The sequence below is a fragment of the Aspergillus candidus genome (genome assembly GCF_002847045.1).
Source record: "Aspergillus candidus strain CBS 102.13 unplaced genomic scaffold BDW47scaffold_12, whole genome shotgun sequence".
NCBI lineage: Eukaryota > Fungi > Ascomycota > Eurotiomycetes > Eurotiales > Aspergillaceae > Aspergillus > Aspergillus candidus.
In genome coordinates this window covers 416,082-436,790 of record NW_020194017.1, presented here as the reverse complement: position 1 = coordinate 436,790, position 20,709 = coordinate 416,082, and the positions used below count along the sequence as shown (strand labels likewise).

Here is a 20,709-nt window from a genome sequence, read left to right as displayed (position 1 = left end):
AGTCGTGTCTATGTCTGTTATGGACCATGTATCGACTTTGAAAATCAAAGTAAATGTGGATTGATGTAATGTTTTGTTCCGATGGAAAGACTTAGTTAACGCTGGGGTTAGTGCTTAAAGTCGAATCACTGCTGCAAAATTGAAGGTCCTCAAATCAAGAGAATACAATCTACCGCAAGATACAAACTACCAAGTTATCACTACTAGCAGACCAATTCAATGGTAATATCAATTCATCGCCAATATTATGTACGAACGATTTACTGCAACGAGCATATAAAAGAAAAGAAACCAGACGCATCTACAACCCCGGAACCTTGAAATCCTTGTAGCCCCATTTCTCCGTAACCTCTCTCCTGGGCTTGCGCGGTTGGGTTATCGGCTTGCGAGACTCGAGCTTTCCTTGCACCATCAATGTCCGGAATCGATCGTCCAGAAGGTTGCCTTCAGGCTTCAACATGCGCAAGGAATCTTGCAGCTCGTCCGGCAGCACCACCTCAAGATTCTTCTCAGGGACCCTGGCACAAAGTTAGTGGAGAATAAGTGTGAGGGATTGACAAGAGACACGTACGGGATCTTTCCTCCCAAAGGTCGTCGTCGCAGGACGGTATCATCGCCTTCTGATTCGTCGCTTGAGTGTTGGGCATGGTACAGCTCTCTCTGCTCGGCCGTCACCTCGCCGATCGCCGCCCGGGCAAGCTGGTCTTCCTTCTTCTTCATCTGGGCCTCCCATCGGGCCTTGCGCTCCTCCTCCTTCCGCTTCTTGATCTTATTCCTCTGGGTCTTGGTCTTGCGCTCGGGTCGCTTCTTGTTCAGCCATTCGGGCTTCTCGTATTCGCTCTCGAACCCTTCCCACGCACTCTCATCGTCGGACTTGGCCTCGCCGTTATCATTCTGGGCCTCCTCGATCATGCGCTGCTTTTCTTCCTCCTTGCGCTCCTCCTCCAGGCGCTTCTTCTCATCGTCCACGGCCTGCTGACCCTTCTCCTGGAGAAGTCGGTCCCAGTCCTCAAAGGACGGGTTGTAACTGACACCAGCACCCGGCGTGCGCACAGCAGGAACCGGCTTGCCATTAGCGGCGAGAGAGGTGGGCGCGCGCTTTAACGTATCAGGAGCCACCTTGGCCTGAGGCTTTGGCAGGTAATCAAACTGAGGATCCTCCACTGCTGGCGTCTCATCTTCAATCTCCGCCCAAGGATCGTACAGCTTGTTCGTGGTAAGGTTCACAGGCTTGTTCTCCTTGGCCACCTGCTTCAGGCGCAGCCAGTCCTTGCGGGTCACCCAGTCGCTCTTCTGTCTCTTGGTCTTGGGCTCGATCACTCCGTCCGTCACCTTGGAGTTCACCCGCTTGCGGGAGTCGACGGCGGGGATGGCTGATCGCTTGGATAGAATCTCGTCTGACTTCAGCGGCTTGTGCTGTTTCTCGTAGGCCTTGCGGATCTCCGCTGCGCCGGACTTATCGATCGTGAACAGTTCATCGGAGGGCTTCTCTGCCAGGACACCACTAGTCACCACATAGCGCGTCAGTTTCTGTCCGTATCAGAGTAAAGATCAAACTTCATACCCTTTGATTTCTTCATCCTTCAAGAGCCGTAAACCATCCTGAACCTCGTCAATATCCACATTTTTCCTCCAGGCCTTCTTGCCCTTTCGAGAAGGCTGGCTGTATTGCTTCGGAGCAGTAATTTGAGCAGACATCGTGGTAGAAATCCACCGGACAGTCCAGCGGAATTGATGTAATTTCTGCTTCTTTTTTTTTAGAAGAAAAAAAAAAGCCCGATAACGCTATCACCCATTTCGACCAAAAATCTGGATCTGCTTATCTAAGCCCGCGCGGGGCGACAAACCCGCGACTCCGGCGCCTAGAGCGGCTAGTGGTCACGGACTTCGCATCAGATCAAGAGACGCTTTTGCACCCGCGTCAGTTCCTTATCGACAGCGACCACCGTGGATTCAGTTCCGGGGGTATATTTCTTCCTCTTTTGTCATTCCAGTGCTGTCGGATATCATCTTATCTTTCCGTCTATCCCCTGGTTCATTGGCCCGTGTTAAGTGACGAGCACAGCTAGCTGAGCTTTACAGCCATGCCGGTCGTCAAAGGAGGTGTCTGGTACGGACCTATCCCCGAAAATTGTGGTCAACGACACAACGTGCTAATTGTGCTTTCTAGGACTAATATCGAGGATGAAGTGCTTCGGGCAGCGGTATGTCAACGATAGCATCCCAGATAACGAAGTGTCTAGCAAATATGCGATCTAAATTACTAACGCTCTCTTGTCAAAGGTGTCCAAGTACGGCCTCAACCAGTGGGCGCGTGTCTCGTCGCTCCTGAACCGAAAAACCCCCAAACAGTGCAAAGCGCGATGGATCGAATGGCTGGACCCCGGTATCCGCAAGGTCGAATGGTCGAGGGAGGAGGACGAGAAGCTGTTGCATCTGGCCAAGTTGATGCCCACCCAGTGGCGCACGATCGCGCCTATCGTTGGACGCACGGCTACGCAGTGTCTTGAGCGTTATCAGAAGTTGCTGGATGAGGCGGAGGCGCGCGAGAACGATGAGTTGGGTCTGGGTGGTCCGTCTGGTGCGGAGGCGGCGGCTCCCAGTGCGGATGATGTTCGGAGACTACGGTATGGAATATTCTCTGCTCAGTTTATCTTCTTGTTGTGTTTTGGGTGAAGCGCATAGACTAACAAGCACAGACCCGGTGAATTAGATCCCGATCCGGAGTCCAAACCCGCGCGTCCCGATACGATCGATCTCGATGAAGATGAGAAAGAGATGCTTAGTGAAGCTCGAGCGCGTCTGGCCAACACGCAGGGAAAGAAGGCGAAGCGCAAGGCTCGTGAGCGGCAGCTGGAGGAATCTCGACGACTGGCCGTGCTACAGAAGCGTCGCGAGCTCAAAAATGCCGGCATCAACATCAAAGTCACGACCCGCAAGAAGGGCGAAATGGACTACAATGCGGACATTCCGTTTGAGAAGCCGGCGGCGCCTGGGTTTTACGACACGATGGATGAGGAAGGTCGAAATGAAAAGCAGCGAGAAATGTTCGATCCCCGGAAACAGCAGCTGGCGATTAAGCGGAAGGGAGACCAGGGTGAAGATCCGGAGCGCAAAAAGCGTAAGAACGACAAGGGCGGCAGCTCGTCTGCTGCTGCTGCCCGGGCCGGTCAGATGCAGAAGATCCGTGAGGCCGAACAGAGCAGCAAGAGAAGGGCTTTGGTCCTCCCGACTCCCCAGGTCAGCGAGGGAGAGATGGAGGATATCATCAAGATGGGGATGGCGGGAGACCGTGCCAGCAAGATGTCGGCGGACGAGGAGACCACGCGGGGACTGATTGGTAACTACACACCTATGGTCGGCCAGACTCCGATCCGGACCCCTCGTGCGCCGCCGCAGGAGGATCACATCGCCAATGAAATCAAAAATATCCGAGCCTTGACGGAAACGCAGTCGTCCTTGCTGGGTGGGGAAAACACGCCTTTGCACGAGGGCGGGTCCTCGACCGGGTTCGACGGAATCGCCCCTCGCCGTCAGCAGATCGTCACACCCAACCCCATGGCAACACCCTTCCGACAGGCCAACGGGGTCGGCGCCACCCCCGTGGCGGGTGGAGTTGGGCCTGGGGCTACTCCCCTGCGGACCCCCCGTGATCATTTCGCCCTGAACGAGATGGAGGCCGGGCAACTCGTCGCGGCCACCCCGAAAGATATGAAAATTAATCGCCAGAGCATCCGGAGCCGGTTGTCCGCGCTGCCCAAACCCAAGGAAACAGAATGGGAGCTGGAAGAACTCCCGTCGGAATCCGCCGAGCCAGCCCCGGGAACCGAGCTGACAGAGGAAGACGCCGCCGAACGGGACCAGAGAGAGCGTGAGGCGCGAGAGGCGGCCGCTCGGGCCGAGCTCTTGCGTCAGTCTCAAGTATATCAGCGATCGCTACCCCGACCCAGCATACTCGACACCGACGCCCTGATGGAGCGTGCTGCGCGTGTGTCCGATCCCGTTGGCGGTTTGATCGCCAAGGAGGCCGCCCTTCTCATCGCTAACGATGCGCGCAAGTTCCCGCTCCCCGGCTCCAAGGTGGAGGGCAAGCCGCGGAAATTGGCCCAGCTCGACGATGGCTTACTCGACGCGGCCCGCGCCGCGATTGCTGCCGAGGCCACTTCGTCTGTGCAGCAGCAAGAATGGCAGAACGGCTTCGATGACCAGTGGTCGTCGACCCACACCGGCAGCCTTCCCGGTCTCTCCAACTATGCCGACGAGGAAGAGGACGATTACCAGCAAGAGCAACGAATGGTAGACGCCTTTGATAACGTACAGAACTCGTTAATAGCGACCGCTGAGCGGGGGAACAAGCTCGAGAAGAAGCTGGCTCTCCATTACGGTGGATACCAGAACCGGGCGAAAGTGCTTCGGAACAAGATCGTCGAGGCCCATACCGCCCTGGAGCAGTCGAGGTGCGACCTGGATGCGTTCCGCACGTTGCAGATCTCAGAGGAGTCTGCTGTCTCCCGGCGTCTGGAGAAGCTGCGGGATGATGTTGCATTTGTGATGCGGAGAGAGCGCGAGGCGCAAGAGGGTTATCGGACGCGCAAGGATGAGTTGGACGATCTGGTTGCTGGGACGGGGGGGATGGTTAATGGATGGCATTGAAGGAGGCATTCGACTCTAATCTACTGAGTTTCGTGTCCAGTTGTTTCTTTCTTTGTCTAGGGCTATATCCACGTGTATATCAGGTTGACTACAGAGTGTCTTGATTTCCCTACTTGTATGACTGGTATTAGAATTGGCAATCATCAATTAATAGTGTACTTGATCTCAGCATATAATCCAACCCATACACCTCATCCTGTACACACCTTACGTGGGATCTACACAGTGCTATACCCATGAAGCTGACTTCCCTACCGAAAGCGGACGAACCAGAGACCAAGAAAGGCGGTCTCTCCGCCACCAATACCGTCTCCGCCTCCCGTCCACCTCCTTCATCCGCCATCATCGCCAACCTCATTTTCCATCCCATTTCCATCCCCCTTTCCATCCATAAATTCCATAAATCCCCTCATTTCATCGAGCATCCATCTCCCAGCAAAATGGGCATCAGCGGGGAGCCCACGGGCACGCCCGACCCTGTCGACAAGGGTTTCGCCACCCTCAATACCGTCCGGTAGGTTTTTAGATCCCTTTTTTCGAGCGTAAAAATTTTATATGGCATTTTTAAAGCCGGTTTTATCGGTCGCGTGTGCTGATTTCGTTGTTAGAATCGGTGTTAAAGCCATGGTGCAGAAGGTAAGTTCGCTGTCGCACCCTACGGTGGCGGATTTCGTTTGATATTACATCACGTGATATCCACTTGCCGCTTTGGGTTCCATATGGGTTGGACGGTTGCTGATCTGTATGGTGTAGGATGGCGAGTTGAGAAAGGCGGAGATCTTGTCGATTCGACAGCGGAAAGATGGTCCTAGTTTTTAGTACGTTTTTCTGCTTGTTTCACTCTAAGACGAGGATGCTAATGATTGCAGCGTCCACTATGTCGACTTCAATAAGCGTCTTGATGGTGAGTTCTGTTGCTCGAGTATTTCTATGGATTGCTCATGCTCATATTCTCGCAGAATGGGTTGACTCTGGGAGGCTTGATCTATCACAAGAGGTAGAGTGGCCTCAGCCCGAGAAGCCAGAGAAGAAGAAAACAGGGCCCGGCAAGGCCCCCAGCAAGAACACACAGAAGCGCCCTCGAGCCGGGAGCCGTGAAGTGTCTGCCACTCCTGATCGTTTGACCGGAAAGAATGTCAATATCGGGAAAGTCCAGCGTCCGTCCAAGGCGGGCGGGAAAGAGAACCGCGGCGATGAGACCCCGCGCCTCTCCATCGGTGGCTCAGAAGCCGTCTCCTCAGACGGGACTCCCAAGCCGGAGTCCGACGACGTCGACATGATCGACGTCGGCTTCTCCGAGACCAAAGCCGAGAAAGAACAGAGCAAGATGTCCCGAGAGCAGGAACTCGAGCGGCTCCGAACAAGCGGCAGCATGACACAGAACCCGACGGAAATCCACCGCGTCCGCAACCTCAACCGTCTCCAAATGGGCAAGTTCGACATCGAGCCCTGGTACTTCTCGCCCTACCCGGCCTCCTACTCCGACGTCGACATGGTCTACATCGACGAGTTCTGCCTCAGCTACTTCGACAGCCGCCGCGCCTTCGAGCGCCACCGCGCAAAATGCACGCTCGTCCACCCGCCCGGAAACGAGATCTACCGCGACGACAACATCTCCTTCTTCGAGGTCGACGGCCGTCGCCAGCGCACCTGGTGTCGCAACCTCTGTCTTCTCAGCAAACTCTTCCTAGACCACAAGACCCTCTACTACGACGTCGACCCCTTCCTCTTCTACTGCATGTGCACCCGTGACGAAACAGGCTGCCATCTCGTCGGATACTTCTCCAAGGAGAAGGACTCCGCGGAGGGCTACAACCTCGCCTGTATCCTCACGCTCCCGCAGTACCAGCGCCGAGGATTCGGCCGCCTGCTCATCTCCTTCAGCTACGAGCTCAGCAAGCGAGAGGGGCGACTCGGCTCGCCTGAGAAACCGCTCAGTGATTTGGGCCTGCTGGGTTACCGACAGTATTGGCGGGAGACGCTGGTGGAACTGCTTATTGAACCCCACCGGGAAGCTTTCAGCGAGAATGAACTCGCTACGATGACTTCCATGACGGAGAAGGATGTCCACGAGACACTTGTTGTTTTTAACATGTTGAGATATCACGTATGTTCCTCTTTCTTCTTCTTCTCTCTCTCTCTCTCTCTCTCTCTCTCTCTCTCTCTCTCTCTCTCCCTTTCTCTCTTTCTCTCTCTCTCTCTTTTTTTTTTCTCTCTCTCTCTCTCTCTCTCTCTCTCTCTCTCTCTCTCTCTCTCTCTCTCTCTCTCTCTCTCTCTCTCTCTCTCTACTTCCCCCTGTCCAACAAGAACTCAAACTAACACCCCACAGAAAGGAAACTGGGTCATAGTGCTCACAGACCAAGTCGTCGAAGAGCACAAGAAACGCCTCGAGAAAGAAAAAATCAAAGGCAAGCGCAGCATCGACCCTGCACGACTGCAGTGGAAACCACCTGTTTTCGCTGCGTCGGCCAGAACATGGAATTGGTAGTGCGGCACAGCATGCAAGTAGAAAAACCATAATAAATTCCATCAAAGGAAGGGGAGAGGAAAATAAGAAAGGTTATGGATGGATGGATGGAGTTTCGATACCCGATATATGTATGGAGTTTGGGTTTGCTTTGGTTTTCTCTTTCTTTCTTATTTTTGTGTCTTTTCGTTTAGGCTTTATCACTTATATTCAATTCTTTTGTTGGTGGTTCTTGTTTCGCATTGCACTGCATTCAGTCTATGTAGCACAGTGTATGTATCATCATCATTATTATCTTTGCCCGTACAGACATCTAGATACCAAAAGCTATTCCTACTGATGTGTATCCAGCTATCGAATGCCCAAGGCCCATGCTGTGCTGGCACCTTACCCCGCGTTCTATAAGAACACTCCTGTTCTCTTCTAGCCCTCTCCTTCAAACACTCAACCCACCTTGTTTTACGCGAATCCTCTCTCTCGATCAGATATTGTGCCTACCAATGAATCCCTGTACTAGCGGTTCCTTTTTCGCCGAGCCTCCCATCCGCATCCGAGTTGGCAGCGACAAAAAGACCTACTATGCTCATCGGCAGGCCTTGTCGGCAAATGCCTCATCGGCTTTGCATGCCAGAGTCACCGGGCCCTGGCGGGAATGTGGAGAAGAGGAAATCGACTGGACTGACTTTGACGAGCAGACGATCAGTTGCGTCCTACAATTCCTATATACCCAAGAGTACAATGTCAGAAAACCTGTCCAGCTTGCAGAGAAAAGCTCCCAAAGCGATGCTGGGAAGGGACAGGGACAACATCCTGGGAGTCGAGCAGATGAAGGAGGATCATCAGGTATCCTTGCCACAGTGCCAGCAGAGCATACTGTTGCAAGGCCTGAAGCATATGAGCAGCAAGCACCTGAAGCCGACGAGCCTGAAGACGACGAGCCTGAAGACGACGAGCCTGAAGACGACGAGCCTGAAGACGACGAGCCTGAAGACCCGATTGATCGTCCCCTAACCCCGCTGAGCCACTACTTTGCAACATCCATACCAGTCAAGCACGACCCTCCAACAGGTGGGGATTCCTCTCAAACGACGTATGAGGGCGAACCAAACGAGGTCTTGGTTCATGCGAAAGTCTATACATTCGCCCATCGGTATCTCGTGGATAACTTAGTACAGTATGTTTTGCAACGGCTGAAGAGGATTCTTATTGCTATTCAAACGAAGCAGCTGGGATTTTGTCCGCAGCTTGCGGAATCCATTTCCCTCATCTACGGCGCGACATCTGCCTATGGTGCTCAAGGAGACCCTGCGAGAAACATACTCTCCCAGTTCGTTGCGCTGAACTATACCGCTATGTACGGGAGCGGCCTTGAAAAACTTTTGGCTGAAGAAGGGCAATTTACAATTGACTTGTCCCGGAAGCTTGCGAGAAGACTTATGAATAATCCACTAGAGGAAAAGCTAAACGAACTTTCGACTGCACATGAGTCTCTGTCTGCAGATAAGGAAAGGGAGATAAAGCGTCTCACACGGGAACTGAAAGAATGGGACGACTGGAACGCAAGCCGTCCTCTGAACAAACGAAGATCGATGCCATCGCGGGATACCGGTTTTTTCGGCTGATTTTTTAAACCCGACGTTCATCAATCTTTCTGGTCTCAAGTGAACGATATCAGCGCCGCAGATAATCATATATCCACGGCTTGTTCTTCTCTGAGCGTGGCAAATGTTGTTGCTAATTATGAGACATGACTCTTCACCCCGAGGAAGGATCGCGTGGGATTGCGAGACAAAGGCTGAAAAATATTTTCTCAGAGAGAAAGGAAACAACATTCAGTATTGCGTTTCGAACTATCCAAAACATGCCGAGATACTGGCCTTGGTTTCAATTTAGGTGAATCATTAAGTCAACGAGTTACTTCTAAGTATTCTGGATCCTAACCACGCAGACGCCCGTTTCTACACGTCTCCTCCTCTGAATTCGTTGAAACGAGCGTGGCTGGCACCCTTGGAGGAGATACTTATACCAGTAACGAAAATATTATCACAGGATTGGTAATATTCCTAGGACACTTGTAATATCACTACAGACTGGTAACACTCCTAGAAAAGTCTTCTAGGTAGATAGGTAGATAGGTAGATAGGTAAGTACGTAAGATGGGAAGATAGGTAAAGTTCAGCTCTTCAAGCAAGTCCATCAGATACACACACGCTCACACACAATCTCTTATCTTATATAGCCAGGAAATGCTTCCGTGAAGACTTTAATCGAGAACGCCATACTTGCCTGCTCATTGACACGGTTCGAAAGCAAGTCCTCTCACTTTGCTGCGTATGTGGACCGTCTCTGCTACCTGGTCAAGTATATAGGTTTGCTTTCGCTTGCTCTCTTTCTCATTCTCCCTTCTTTCATTTGGTACCGAAGACGGCTGCGGGAGATGATGGGGGAGGAGGATATATATAAAACTAGCTGCATCTGATCTTACCATTCTCTAGCTAGGCGGGACAAGATCAAAGGAGTAGAAGACGGGGGTGCGGTATAGATGTTGCTTTAAGGCTGTATTGTTGAGGCGTTTTGGATTAGAGAAGTGCAAGCCGGGTTGAGCCATCCATCATCCACAAAAGGTCTAGGGACGAGATAAAAGTAGTAGAGTAGTTCGTTGAATGAACAACGAACAAAACGGGGATCAATCCAGAGGATAGGTAGGTAGGTATGTTCCCCCCGAACAACCTCAGTTACCGTGGTGAATATACATTATACATACGCAAAGGTTCAGTCACAAGAGTAAATAGTTCAGCTGTTGCGCTTTCTGGAAAAAAGCGTAGTTATTTGTATGTACTCGCTCTCGCTCGCGCTCGCTTTGTCTTGCTTCCCCCACCCCCCATTATGTATGTCCGTTTCAATCAATTCAATGTGATGTGGTGTGTTGTGATGTAATGCGAGGTGACATCCCTTTGTTACTTCCAGAAACTAGAAACGAGCGCCAGCCTGGTAAGAGGCAGAGAGAATGATGTACGGCTGGCTGGACCAGGGGGGAAGAATAAGATAAGAAGAAGGGGGGGAAAAGGGCACATTAATGGAGAATGGAATAGATAGACGACGAATGCAAGAACAGTAAGAAAAGAAGAAAGTAAACAGCGAGGAAGAAAGGAGAAAGAAAAAGAAAGAAGAAACCAGTCCAGACCCAATGAATTTCCCACACAGGCGTAGCTCATCAATACCGAAATAAAAACGCTCAAGGAATTACTCGAAACCCGGCAAAAACCAATTCAAATCCGAGAGGGGGGGTTGTGGGCAGTGATGAATTCGAAAAAATGCGACTTCCTCACCTGCCTAATAAAGAGGATCTTGCTCAATCGGGCCGATTTAACGGGAGCCGCTGAAGCTGCGTGGTCCCCAGGAGGAGTTGTTGTTGTTATTGTTGCCTGAGTTGCCTTTGGACTGGTGGCGCGGAGACCCAGTTCCGCTTGTCTGTTGAGACGTCGACTTTTTGGGATTCGAGCCTCCAGTTGTCTCGCGGGGCTTTCCACTCCTTCGTGATTTGAAGGTTGAGGGTCCCCGAGGTCGAGAATGTTGGCCTCCGGCTTTCTTGGAAAGCACAACCGTCTTCGGGGCACTTACACCGGAAAGACGAACGTTGATTCGGACATTTCCAGACTGATCCTTGTCGTAAGGTCCAAATGAGAATGGCTCAACGCTGTGGACCTGCATCGCCTTGAGATGTTTCGAACGTAGGCGAGATTGGGAAGGGGGTGGTGCTGCCGCCCATGCCGCTGCGGGGGCCATGGTAGGGACTCGGACGACAGGCAGAGAGCCTGCTTCACGGTCCTCAAACATCTCCTCTACCTCCTCAACTTGCCGGGCAATGACCTCACCGTCTCCAACAGGAAGCTCTCCGTTGTTGGGGAGTGACACCGAGACGGCGGCGATGTGCAGTGGTACATCAAGCGGCTCCTTGGACGATGACGTGACCGCTAACGCGCTCTTCTTCTCATGTGCCGTTTTCTTCCCGAAAAGGCAGTCGATTTTCTCTTGCCACGAAGTCGCAGTAGACACAGGAGCTGTCCGCGGGGGGGCGGCAACCATAGAGGCGAAGGTTGGAGGTGGTTGAGGTTGAGCGACCACCTTGGGAGGAAGTTTGACGATAGGCTTCGGCCCAGGAAGATGCACCAAAGGCTTGTGCGAATCGCCAGTGAAGACAGGATGGCTCGCCATTTCTTCTGGGGGAGGTGGCGAAGGACTACGCATGTAGTCCGGTTCCTCGAAGGCCGACTTCTTCTGTTCCGTGACCTGTGGGAAGAACCTCGAACTGCGGACAGGGACGCTGCCACTTGGGCGTGCATGAGTCTCGGTGAATGGAAGCGTGCTGACAGCGGGTTCAATAGTGGCAAGGGGATTCGGGAGCGGCGCACTGCTGTCAGTGGACCTGGAGATTCCGACAACCTGCCTCTGACCGACTTGTTCCCCTGTGCGGACCTGCCGCCAGGTCTCGTTGAACGCGACTGGGAGTGACGTCGCGCCCTCCCGAATCGAACCCATCTCATTCCGAAGTTTCTCGCTTTCTTCAGCCTCGCGCTTTGCAGCAACGGTGGGGAAGTTGTTCCAAGCCGTTGTGCCCGCAACGCGGTTCTCGTGTTGCCGGTGATGCTGCTGGGAGCTGGGGGGTCCAATCGGGCCCGGCCGCACAATAGAAGGAGGGGGAATGAACCGGACCTCCGGGGATGGCAAGGGGGATATCGACGCACTGTCCTGCGGGGATCGGGATGGAGCAGAGAAAGGCTGAGACCCCGGGGGAAGAGCCGGCTGCTCTAAGCCAAAGTGGCTTCGTAGGGAGATGTCCCGAGATGGGAACCCTCCAAGGCCTTGTTCAAATATGCCATTGCCGAGAGTCTTGTCATTGCTGAGTGGCTTCCAAGGATTTGACAGGGAAGGGGAAGTTCCGACGAGCTTGGCGTTTGCAGACCACGGCGAATATGTCGTCGGGACATTGGTGGGGACATTGGTAGGGACATTGGTAGGGACATTGGGAGGGACATTGAGGCCACCTCTCCATTGAGGGCTCTGCTCGTCGATCTTGGCTTCAGGGCTTTTATCATGGGCTTGCGTTTGAGTGTCATCGGACTGCTGCAATCCATTGGCCACGGTAGGTTCGGGCCTGGGTTCGCGGTGCGGCGACGCGGCGCGGCGAGCGTTCGGAGCGGTCTCCGTCGGCCTGTCCTTCCCAACGAGCTTTTTGACAGTATCCGGGTGATGGACCTTCATCATTCCATATTGTTTCGGTTCCCCAGTTGGTTCCGGGACCGGCGGTTTGGGCGGCGACTGTATGACATGCGCGGGGGCTGCCGGTGAATGCGCTTCGGGTCGGCCGCCATCGACCGATTCCTTGCGCTTTTCTGCCGGCTTCGCCGGCGCCGGGCCCAGCGCTTCGAGCTTTTGCCGAATTCTTTCGCGCTTGGCCGCTTCTTCCTTCTCTTCCTGCTCGATTCTTCGCTGTCGGGCTTCCATCCGCTTCTCCTTCATGATCCGTTGTTGTATTGCAACCGGATCCTCTTGGGGTGCCTGGGGTGCCTGTGGGGCCTGTGGTACCGCAACATGATCATGATTGTCTTCGGCGGGGTGGGGACCTGCTGGGGGTGCAGCTACACCAGGCGCGGCTGGGCCTTGGTCATATACGGGCCCAGCGTTGCGTTGAGGCCAAGGAGCCCCTGGACCACGCCGCGACGGTGAAAGTTCACGGTTGTGAGTTTCTCTCGGTGCTACCTCTCTGGACTGTATCGACGGGTCCGCCATTCCGTTGACCAGGGATCCTCTCCTATTGTCAAATGACCGTTGCGCAGCGTCAGGTCGACCAATCGACATCCGACGACCGAAGCTGCCACTCCCTCCGCTTACGTTAGATGACGTCCGGCGGCGCGGCCAATGCATGCCATCTTGACCGCTGGACCGATGGGTTTGGAAAGCCGCGGAGGGCTCGGCAGGGCCGGTTTGTTCACCAGGCGCGGGCCTTTGCAGCACAGAAGGAGTCCGCACGTTCTGCTCGGCGCGCCAAGTGCCCTTTCGAGGTTCGGCGACGGGTTCATAACGACCAGATCGCGAGTTATAGAGCTCGCGGGTACCGGACTGTTCCCTCCATACACGGTTGAAATCATCTGCGGCGATCTCCTTCGGCGGTGGAGGTCCTTGGAAACCATCATGGCGGACGGGTTCTTTCACTGGAGGGCGCTGCAACGGTTGAATCTGAACGGGCGGCATAACGGGGGACATCTTCTCCACCGGAGGCAGTGGTGCCCATGGCGATTTGACAGGAGGGGGAGGGGCGGGGCTAGTGGACGACGACAGAGATTTGTCGCCAGGTCCCTTCATGGAGAAGCTTCCACTCTTGATCTGTCGTTCTGAGTTCGCCCCGAGTCGCAGAATTGTCGGATTCGGGCCGACAGAAGTTGTAGGTTTCGGAACAAACTTGGGTGTCTCCTTGGTGATCGTAACGTGTTCAACCGGCGGGAACTCTTGCGGGGGCTCTTGCGCAGTCTCTACTTCACGAGGCAAGACCTCTTGCCTAGGTTCTGCAGGCGGTCTGTCATCAGGGATGACTGGCGGCGCAGTCTCTGGCTGAGGCTCCGGCTCTGGCGGCTGGTTCAGGTTGCTCTTCGTCCCATCCGTCCATTCGATTGTCTCCGGGGCCCAGTCGTCTTCGTCATCATCGATATCGGCCCATTTCGATTCCGTTCCGCCACCGTCTTCTTGAATGCGCGATGTCAAGTGGATTCCATAGTGTTGCTTCAGTTCTTCGTCCGTCAGATTCTTCGGAGGTGTTTGTTGTACCGCTGCGTGTCGTATGTTAGCTTGCTATTTCTCCCTTTTAGTGGAGGCAGGGGAAGGGTTACGTCGATTCTTATTCCACACTTGGTTTGGGTCCGGTCCATGTGCTCCTGATTTAGCCGCACCGGGCCCGGTCTTTGACAAAGCGTCTCGTAGGCTGCCCGTCGTTTTCGCGACCAAACGCGGCCTTGAGCTCGGCAGCGGCGTCCCCAAGGGTGTGGTCGAGCTAGACAAAGGGGCTGTGACAGGTCAGAAAGCCGTCGAGGCGATACTTTTCAGGGGTATGAATACCTTTTTCCGCTGGTTTGGTCGTCGGAGAAGCACCCGGGGCCTTAGGAACCGAAAACTTGGCGAAGCTGACCGGCTTGAAGGATGCGGGCTTCTTGGGACGCGAGCCCAGTTTGCCGTCTGTCCGACTGGCATCGGATTCCGAGCCGCCCAGCGAAGCCGTCTCCTCTCCAGCCTCCGACCCCGACGCTACTCCGTTCATTTCCAGTGCTCGCGTGGCTACCGCCCCCGGACTCTGCTTCGGGATATCCTACACCAAATCTCAGTAAAGACCTCCCAAGAGTCGAAAGGTCGAAAGGTCGGCAAGACTCACAGTCGACGATTTCCCAGAGTTCCTTCCCGATTCATTCCGTTCCGTCGAAGATTCGGCGTCCGTCCTCTGCTCGTCGTGTGGCGTGTTGACCGTGATCTCGGATTGCGATGTTGAAGCGGTATGATTGAACTCCCCCACGTCCCCTCCAGCAGTGTGCTTGTCGTTGGTGCTCGCAGGAACGTCGGAAGGCGAAGGGTCGCCGCCCGACAGGGTTTGTTTTACCACATCGTGGCTGCTCTGCTCTGCCATAACAATTCCCGAGTCTGTGAGGTCGACAGGGTGCGACATCTGTTAGACAAGCGATCTCAAACGGAAGGCAGGGTAAAGAGTGGCGACGAGAAGCGTGGACTGAGAGATAGACATGAAGGAACGATCTGAGAAGTACCTATTGTGAGGTATCGAGAATCGTCACGGTCGAACTGCAAGGCAAGATCCAGTGGCTGGGACCGTCAGAAGCTCCCGTCGAGCCCGCGGATGGCGTTACAAGGCCCAGGTCGAAGGGCACGGGAAGAAAAGTGGCGGAGGAGGAGGTAAGCAACAAGTAACCGATCCAGTGATATAAGATGCTGCCCAGGAGATCCCAAAGGGGAGAGGGGGTGAGTGGAGAGGGGGGACTTTTGCAGGTGATGATCGGATGATGGCGAACAGCAGCAAGCGGAACTAATCGAATAGGTAGTCACTTGGCCTGAGGTGCCAGGGCGCCAAGGCTGGGTGTCTGTTTTGGGTTAGTCTCTCTCTCAGCCTGGTTGATTCTTTTTATGTTTATTCTCTTGTCTGAATGAATACGATTTTTCTTGTAGTTGAAGTGTTTAGAAGTCCAGATCTGTATTATTTATGGATAACTAGACAATCAAGTATTTTTCCCAGGACAGTTTTGTCAGCTAGGGGTTAAAATTCTGGCAGGAACCCTCCCACGATGATATTTCGGCACCCGGCAAACCAATACACACGGACATGATTTAACAGAACACCCGTACGATCAAATGTAAGACGATGATAGTATATGGATAGACTATTGGAAACAATAGGGGAAAATAAAGAAAAGATAATGTGAATGTTCGATTGAACTGTTCTACATTCGCATCATTCTAGGCTCTGCGGTATATACACAAATCCCCCGCGCCCAATCAATGATTCAAACCCTTAGTGGGGGTGGTTCTTGTGGTGGCCTAATCTTTGGTCAGTCTTCCCCTCCAGTACTTCCAGGGTTGGAGATACATACGCAGGTGGAAGTAGTACTCCATGCTGTAACCCAGGATCAGGATGGCACCGATGGCGTGGGCCAGGGCTGTTGCAGAGCACACTGATTAGCACCGACACGCCTGAAACCAATCATCACGACCGGTCAAAGGAAGAGGGAAGAACTTACGAGCGGCAGAAGGGTTCTTGCCCCAGTAACGCGCCTGGTAGCGGCCGATGAGACCAGTGGCCTTGATCTCAGGGGCGGCGCCACGGGGGAGTCTGGCGTAGAAGTTCACCACACGGTCCATACGAGCAGCATCCTTAGCAGCACCGATGGCCTAGCCAGATATTAGCCTTCCGATCATTTTGTCCACAATGATGGGGGTCGGTCGGTGTCGGCAACGCCATGAAGAGATTGCCGGGGAAGGGTGTCGTCGGTGAGGATCGAACTTTGGGGGTCTGATTGGATGGAACTTACGTTGGGGGAGGCGATCTAAGCACACATTAGCCTTGATCAATCAATGAAGGGGATTTTTCCACCCCAGTGGTCGGTTTGTGGTGGTTCTTACCTTGGGAGGGATCAAGGTCGAGAGACCTCGGCGAACGATGAAGCTCATCTTGGGCAAACTAGACTGGGGTTAGTCAACTTCAATTCAATGGCAACTACAAGATGCGTAATAAGCTCCAATAGGGTCGGGAGGTCTCACTGTAATACTGTCAAGTGAACTGGGGTGGTTGACAATGACGGAGGAGAAGGAAGTGCCAACGAGAAGCGGGTGGTCGGATGGGCGGCGGGTTCGCAAAGGGAGCCTCAGGCCACGCTAAACCCCATCGGGCGGTTCCTAAAACGACCGACCCTCGCCGCATACCTCACTACCAACCTTGCTCAGTTCTTGCTCCTCGTCTTTCCCCCTTCAACGACCCGACATATCCCCCACCCACCATGTCGCTCATCAGAGCAGGAACTGCCTGTTTCCGTGCCGGCCGTCTGGTCGCACCTCTCAATGCCCGTTTCGTTTCCGCCAACGCCGGTCCTGGTGGCCCGTCGGTGAAAACCTCCCCTTCGGATGCCCCGACCACCACCCACAAGAGTAGCACCTTGATTCGTCATGAGAGCCCCTCGGAGGCTATGGCCCGTCACCAGCCGGATTACGATGCCACCATTGATGCCGCTACCTCGTACGAGCCCTCCTGGATTGCGACAATGAATGGGCAAGACTGAAGACTAACCGTGCTTAGGCAATTCTCTCCTGTCCCCAAGCGTGTCATGGACGGCAGCGAGCCCGGCGAAACCGTTCCCGCCGCGGTCCTCTCCGGCGCACCCACCGACCTGCAGGCTCGTACGGTCAGGTAAGGGAATGAACTTGGAAAGAAATTGGGTGATACCAGTCACTGACCACATCCGCTAGAATCTACCGCCCCTCGAAGCCCGCGACGCAGTCCGGCACCTGGCACGGCCACCACTGGAAAATGGATTGGGACATCTTGCAGCGGGGTCACCGGTGGGAGAACCCGCTGATGGGCTGGCAATCGTCCGCCGATTTCATGCAGGGAACCGCCCTGACCTTCAAGTCCAAGGAGGACGCCATCATGTTCGCGCAGAAGCAGGGGTATGAGTACTTCGTGCAGGAGCCGAATGAGCGCCGCTTCGTGCCTAAGTCTTATGCCAACAACTTCGTCCACGAGCCGAAGAAGCTCAAGCACATCAAGACCAAATAATCGATTGTCTTCCTGGTGTATTATGTGTACATAATTGCAAGCTTTTGCTTCTATTCGGATTTTTTTCAGAGTCTAAATGATTTTCTGCGTTTGGGTTGGGCCTTCTATGAAACAAGATATAAGATTTCAACCGACGTATTGAGGCAAAAGCCGAGTTGATACATGCCATTGAGAATGCTGCACGACTCAAATTACGGTCACGGTTGATCCGCTCTGAACTGTGGCTCGTTCCTAGGTGCTCTCAAGGAGTCCAGAGTGGCACCAGCAGTGGTCAAGCTGAGGATCCAGGTTGAACAACGCGGACCATGAGATACTCTGGACATGCTTAATATCAAGTCACTTCCACAATACATCCATGCCTACATACCCTATTTAATATCGTTCGTCTATAATGGTTGCAGCTGCCACAACTCGAATTTCACACCCATTGGTCAATCAAATCAGCACGTCGATCTCTGAACTGCCACAGCGCTAGGCTCCATGCAGTGGCAGCTAGAAGTAGGGCGCATAGCACATGCAGGCACTGATTGAATGGCTGGATCTGATAAGAAAGACTTGAGAAACCAATGTACTATACGAGCTCCGTATCTTGTCATCAAGATCTTGCCAACGATGAAACTCCATGGCAACATCCAAGCCGATCCTTACCTGGTTCGAAACGTAAGATAGAGCAGGGGAGGATGTATAATATGGCTTTCTATAATTTATGGATTTCATTCACTAAATTGATATATATATAAATAGAAAATCTGTTGTCCGTCCGATTTGACATGTCATGCTATGCGACGTGCTTGATATGCGGATATATCGAACCGCATATTGATGCCGTTAAGAAATGCGATGTACACATGCCGTGATCTATATACATTGTAGCACCATATGACCCCAATTTCCAGAATCGCCAAATCTGCACTAGTTGAATTCAAAAAAAGCCACCAGAGTAGTCACTGGTGAAAGAGTTGAGGAGAGAAAAGACTTCCAAGAAAAGAAAAAGACAGGCCGCGCCGAGTGACCCCGCCACCCCACCTAAAATTTATTATCTACTAGTCAGTCATCACGATAAGATCGAAAAATCTACATACACCCCAGCAATTCAACAGCTCCCCATTTCTCCCTCCCCCCCCCAACCCAGAAGCGTCTCGGAAGTTGATATCTTGATCGAAAGCGAAAAGAGAAAAGAAAAATGTACACAGTCACAGACGAGACTCTCCAAACCCTCACGAGGGTCCTCAACGACGAGAACGAGTCGCTCGCTCGCCGCTTCCGGGCCCTCTTCTCCCTGAAGCATGTCGCCTGCCTGCAGCCCCCTACCGACAAGACCCTCCCCGCGATCAAGGCCATCGCTGCGGCCTTTTCGTCTTCGTCAGCGCTCCTCAAGCACGAGCTCGCCTACTGCCTCGGCCAGACCCGCAACCCGGACTCGCTGTCCTACCTCCACGATGTCGTGAAGGATCCCGAGGAGGACGCGATGTGTCGCCACGAGGCGGCCGAGGCGCTGGGTGCCCTGGGCTACGAGAGCAGCTTGGAGATCCTCAAGGCGTTGAGGGACAATGCGAACGAGCTCGAGGTCGTCAGGGAGACGTGCGATATCGCCGTGGATCGGATTCTGTGGGAGAACTCGGAGGAGAAGAAAGCCGAGCAGTTGAAGCCTAGGTGGGTGTTGCTACGATAACGATCACAGGAGAAAAAAAACGTATTTGGAATTAAGACAGGGATTTTGCTGATCGTGTTGATTGCCTTTCTTCGCTTTTCTTCGCTCTCTAGTGACTTCACTTCCATTGACCCTGCGCCCCCGGCGCCGCTGGCTACCGAGGAGCCGTCCATCCCGGACCTCGAGAAGACCCTCCTCGACACATCCATCCCGCTGTTCAAGCGATACCGGGCTATGTTCGCCCTGCGCGACCTTGCCTCCCCGCCGGACCTTCCTACTGCCGCCCCTGCCATCGACGCGCTGTCCAAGGGCCTCAAGGACCCGTCCGCTCTGTTCCGCCACGAGATCGCGTTTGTGTTCGGCCAGCTGTGTCACCCGGCCTCTGTCCCCTGCCTCACGGAGTGTCTCAGTAACCAGGGAGAGATGGGCATGGTGCGTCACGAAGCGGCGGAAGCGCTGGGCAGCCTGGGTGAGGTGGACGGCGTCGAGGACACGTTAAAGAAGTTCGTGAATGACCCCGAGCAGGTGGTGCGGGACAGCATCATCGTGGCTTTGGACATGGCGGAGTATGAGAAGAACGGAGATATTGAGTATGCGCTGATTCCGGCCACTGCTGCATGATGATGATGATGATGATGGATGGAAGGATGAACCGGAAGAGAAATGAATAATTACAATGTCGCCTATTTAATTGCCCTCGTCACTTCATAGATATACAATTGCGGAACCCAGAATAGAGTTTCCTTTTTTCTTTTTCTTTCTTTTCTCTTTCGTTCTCCCTTCTTGTTTGTATTCTCGTTTTGGGTCGTTTAATTGTTGGTCGTTTCCCTATAGTCAACGATTAGCACCCACAGCAGCTTCACCCAGACGGGACCGCGCCGCGACTTACTTGTAACCACAAACACATCGGTAGAAAATCGTACTCCCTTCGTCTGCACTGCGCAACTGCACCGCAGAGAAGTACATTTCCTTCCTCCCACACTTGGCGCACGTATGTTGGGCGATCGCCTCCGTCTTCCTATCCTCCGCGGTCAAGGTCTGCACAGCGGATCGTTTGGCGCGGAGAGAGGAGGGGAATGCGCTGGGCTTGGACTCGGAGATAACGGTCCCCGGAGCGGCATCTGAGGGGAAAGTGAGAGATGGGTCAGCGCTACTGAGAGGAAAGGCTTTTGAATCCAATGAATATGGGCTTATGTTCACCTTTGTTGCGCGCTCCGCAGACGTCGCAAAATAAGAAATTTGTCGGATCGGCGGAGGAGTTCTGGAGGAGGTTGCCGCAGTCGGTGCAGAAGAGGAGGGAGCCGATTGCGCTCATGGTGTGATGGTATGAAGGATTAATGAGAGATATAGACTGTTAGTTGGGTATGTAAGTGGATTAGAGTGGATTTATTATATAGAAATTATGAAGATGAGGGTATCGACGTATAGATTGTCGGGGAGAAATCGATCTACTTTTTTCTTCCCTTTTTTTTTAATGCGAATAAAATTATCCAGACCCAGCACAGACCATGCATTACTCTGACATTATTACTAAGTCGGGATAATCTGATTAGTGCCCAGGCGGTCAACAGCGGCAGCGGCAAGAGACCCGTGCCTGGCATCATTTATTGCATCGCC

General features: G+C 53.5%; 8 protein-coding genes across 8 annotated transcripts; 4 read left to right on the top strand and 4 right to left on the bottom strand.

The window, feature by feature from the left end:
- Positions 1-226: 226 nt before the first annotated feature.
- Positions 227-1,736, bottom strand: BDW47DRAFT_102970 (ribosome biogenesis protein NOP53). Its single transcript, XM_024811964.1, has 3 exons — positions 1,565-1,736; positions 572-1,504; positions 227-518 (listed from the first exon to the last, which is right to left on the bottom strand). Exons 1-3 carry the CDS (start codon positions 1,696-1,698, stop codon positions 302-304), a joined length of 1,284 nt encoding a protein of 427 aa, XP_024673732.1. The 5' UTR covers positions 1,699-1,736; the 3' UTR covers positions 227-301.
- A 348-nt stretch (positions 1,737-2,084) lies between these two features.
- Positions 2,085-7,141, top strand: cef1 (putative cell division control protein (Cdc5); the record flags this gene model as incomplete). The annotated part of the gene is made up of 9 exons (XM_024814942.1): positions 2,085-2,110; positions 2,171-2,204; positions 2,284-2,627; positions 2,700-4,635; positions 5,172-5,195; positions 5,407-5,471; positions 5,523-5,575; positions 5,613-6,760; positions 6,983-7,141. 9 exons carry the CDS (start codon positions 2,085-2,087, stop codon positions 7,139-7,141), a joined length of 3,789 nt encoding a protein of 1,262 aa, XP_024673731.1.
- Positions 7,142-7,620: 479 nt separating this feature from the next.
- On the top strand, positions 7,621-8,742 carry BDW47DRAFT_130859 (BTB/POZ domain-containing protein; the record flags this gene model as incomplete). The annotated part of the gene is made up of 1 exon (XM_024817187.1): positions 7,621-8,742. One exon carries the CDS (start codon positions 7,621-7,623, stop codon positions 8,740-8,742), a length of 1,122 nt encoding a protein of 373 aa, XP_024673730.1.
- Positions 8,743-10,271: 1,529 nt separating this feature from the next.
- Positions 10,272-14,908, bottom strand: BDW47DRAFT_11931 (uncharacterized protein). Its single transcript, XM_024815336.1, has 4 exons — positions 14,541-14,908; positions 14,231-14,477; positions 14,005-14,178; positions 10,272-13,944 (listed from the first exon to the last, which is right to left on the bottom strand). The coding sequence occupies exons 1-4, from the start codon at positions 14,826-14,828 to the stop codon at positions 10,487-10,489; spliced, it is 4,167 nt and encodes a 1,388-aa protein (XP_024673729.1). The 5' UTR covers positions 14,829-14,908; the 3' UTR covers positions 10,272-10,486.
- A 557-nt stretch (positions 14,909-15,465) lies between these two features.
- BDW47DRAFT_102965 (F1F0 ATP synthase subunit f) lies at positions 15,466-16,425 on the bottom strand. Its single transcript, XM_024811963.1, has 5 exons — positions 16,292-16,425; positions 16,201-16,215; positions 15,910-16,060; positions 15,763-15,828; positions 15,466-15,709 (listed from the first exon to the last, which is right to left on the bottom strand). Exons 1-5 carry the CDS (start codon positions 16,337-16,339, stop codon positions 15,684-15,686), a joined length of 306 nt encoding a protein of 101 aa, XP_024673728.1. The 5' UTR covers positions 16,340-16,425; the 3' UTR covers positions 15,466-15,683.
- Positions 16,426-16,644: 219 nt separating this feature from the next.
- Positions 16,645-18,099, top strand: BDW47DRAFT_102961 (putative NADH-ubiquinone oxidoreductase 18 kDa subunit). The gene is made up of 3 exons (XM_024811962.1): positions 16,645-16,901; positions 16,962-17,072; positions 17,132-18,099. The coding sequence occupies exons 1-3, from the start codon at positions 16,666-16,668 to the stop codon at positions 17,439-17,441; spliced, it is 657 nt and encodes a 218-aa protein (XP_024673727.1). The 5' UTR covers positions 16,645-16,665; the 3' UTR covers positions 17,442-18,099.
- A 428-nt stretch (positions 18,100-18,527) lies between these two features.
- On the top strand, positions 18,528-19,920 carry BDW47DRAFT_11905 (deoxyhypusine monooxygenase). Its single transcript, XM_024815289.1, has 2 exons — positions 18,528-19,094; positions 19,206-19,920. Exons 1-2 carry the CDS (start codon positions 18,625-18,627, stop codon positions 19,711-19,713), a joined length of 978 nt encoding a protein of 325 aa, XP_024673726.1. The 5' UTR covers positions 18,528-18,624; the 3' UTR covers positions 19,714-19,920.
- Positions 19,808-20,527, bottom strand: BDW47DRAFT_11902 (DNA-directed RNA polymerase I core subunit RPA12). Its single transcript, XM_024815284.1, has 3 exons — positions 20,293-20,527; positions 19,982-20,213; positions 19,808-19,920 (listed from the first exon to the last, which is right to left on the bottom strand). The coding sequence occupies exons 1-3, from the start codon at positions 20,405-20,407 to the stop codon at positions 19,902-19,904; spliced, it is 366 nt and encodes a 121-aa protein (XP_024673725.1). The 5' UTR covers positions 20,408-20,527; the 3' UTR covers positions 19,808-19,901.
- Positions 20,528-20,709: the final 182 nt, after the last annotated feature.

Excerpts from the sequence above, each read along its gene's own strand:
- BDW47DRAFT_11931 (XM_024815336.1), bottom strand. The coding sequence starts at position 14,828 with ATGTCGCACCCTGTCGACCTCACAGACTCGGGAATTGTTATGGCAGAG. Across the intron at positions 14,478-14,540 it reads ACTCTGGGAAATCGTCGACT|GATATCCCGAAGCAGAGTCC; the intron begins GTGAGTCTTGCC and ends GATTTGGTGTAG. Across the intron at positions 14,179-14,230 it reads GACCAAACCAGCGGAAAAAG|CCCCTTTGTCTAGCTCGACC; the intron begins GTATTCATACCC and ends GACCTGTCACAG.
- BDW47DRAFT_11902 (XM_024815284.1), bottom strand. The coding sequence starts at position 20,407 with ATGAGCGCAATCGGCTCCCTCCTCTTCTGCACCGACTGCGGCAACCTC. Across the intron at positions 20,214-20,292 it reads CTGCGGAGCGCGCAACAAAG|ATGCCGCTCCGGGGACCGTT; the intron begins GTGAACATAAGC and ends CTTTCCCCTCAG.
- BDW47DRAFT_102961 (XM_024811962.1), top strand. The coding sequence starts at position 16,666 with ATGTCGCTCATCAGAGCAGGAACTGCCTGTTTCCGTGCCGGCCGTCTG. Across the intron at positions 16,902-16,961 it reads ACCATTGATGCCGCTACCTC|GCAATTCTCTCCTGTCCCCA; the intron begins GTACGAGCCCTC and ends AACCGTGCTTAG. Across the intron at positions 17,073-17,131 it reads CTGCAGGCTCGTACGGTCAG|AATCTACCGCCCCTCGAAGC; the intron begins GTAAGGGAATGA and ends CACATCCGCTAG.
- BDW47DRAFT_11905 (XM_024815289.1), top strand. The coding sequence starts at position 18,625 with ATGTACACAGTCACAGACGAGACTCTCCAAACCCTCACGAGGGTCCTC. Across the intron at positions 19,095-19,205 it reads GCCGAGCAGTTGAAGCCTAG|TGACTTCACTTCCATTGACC; the intron begins GTGGGTGTTGCT and ends TTCGCTCTCTAG.
- BDW47DRAFT_102965 (XM_024811963.1), bottom strand. The coding sequence starts at position 16,339 with ATGAGCTTCATCGTTCGCCGAGGTCTCTCGACCTTGATCCCTCCCAAG. Across the intron at positions 15,829-15,909 it reads CAAGAACCCTTCTGCCGCTC|CCCTGGCCCACGCCATCGGT; the intron begins GTAAGTTCTTCC and ends GCTCTGCAACAG. Across the intron at positions 15,710-15,762 it reads GGAGTACTACTTCCACCTGC|GCCACCACAAGAACCACCCC; the intron begins GTATGTATCTCC and ends ACCAAAGATTAG.
- BDW47DRAFT_102970 (XM_024811964.1), bottom strand. The coding sequence starts at position 1,698 with ATGTCTGCTCAAATTACTGCTCCGAAGCAATACAGCCAGCCTTCTCGA. Across the intron at positions 1,505-1,564 it reads AAGGATGAAGAAATCAAAGG|TGGTGTCCTGGCAGAGAAGC; the intron begins GTATGAAGTTTG and ends TGTGGTGACTAG. Across the intron at positions 519-571 it reads CCTTTGGGAGGAAAGATCCC|GGTCCCTGAGAAGAATCTTG; the intron begins GTACGTGTCTCT and ends ACTTTGTGCCAG.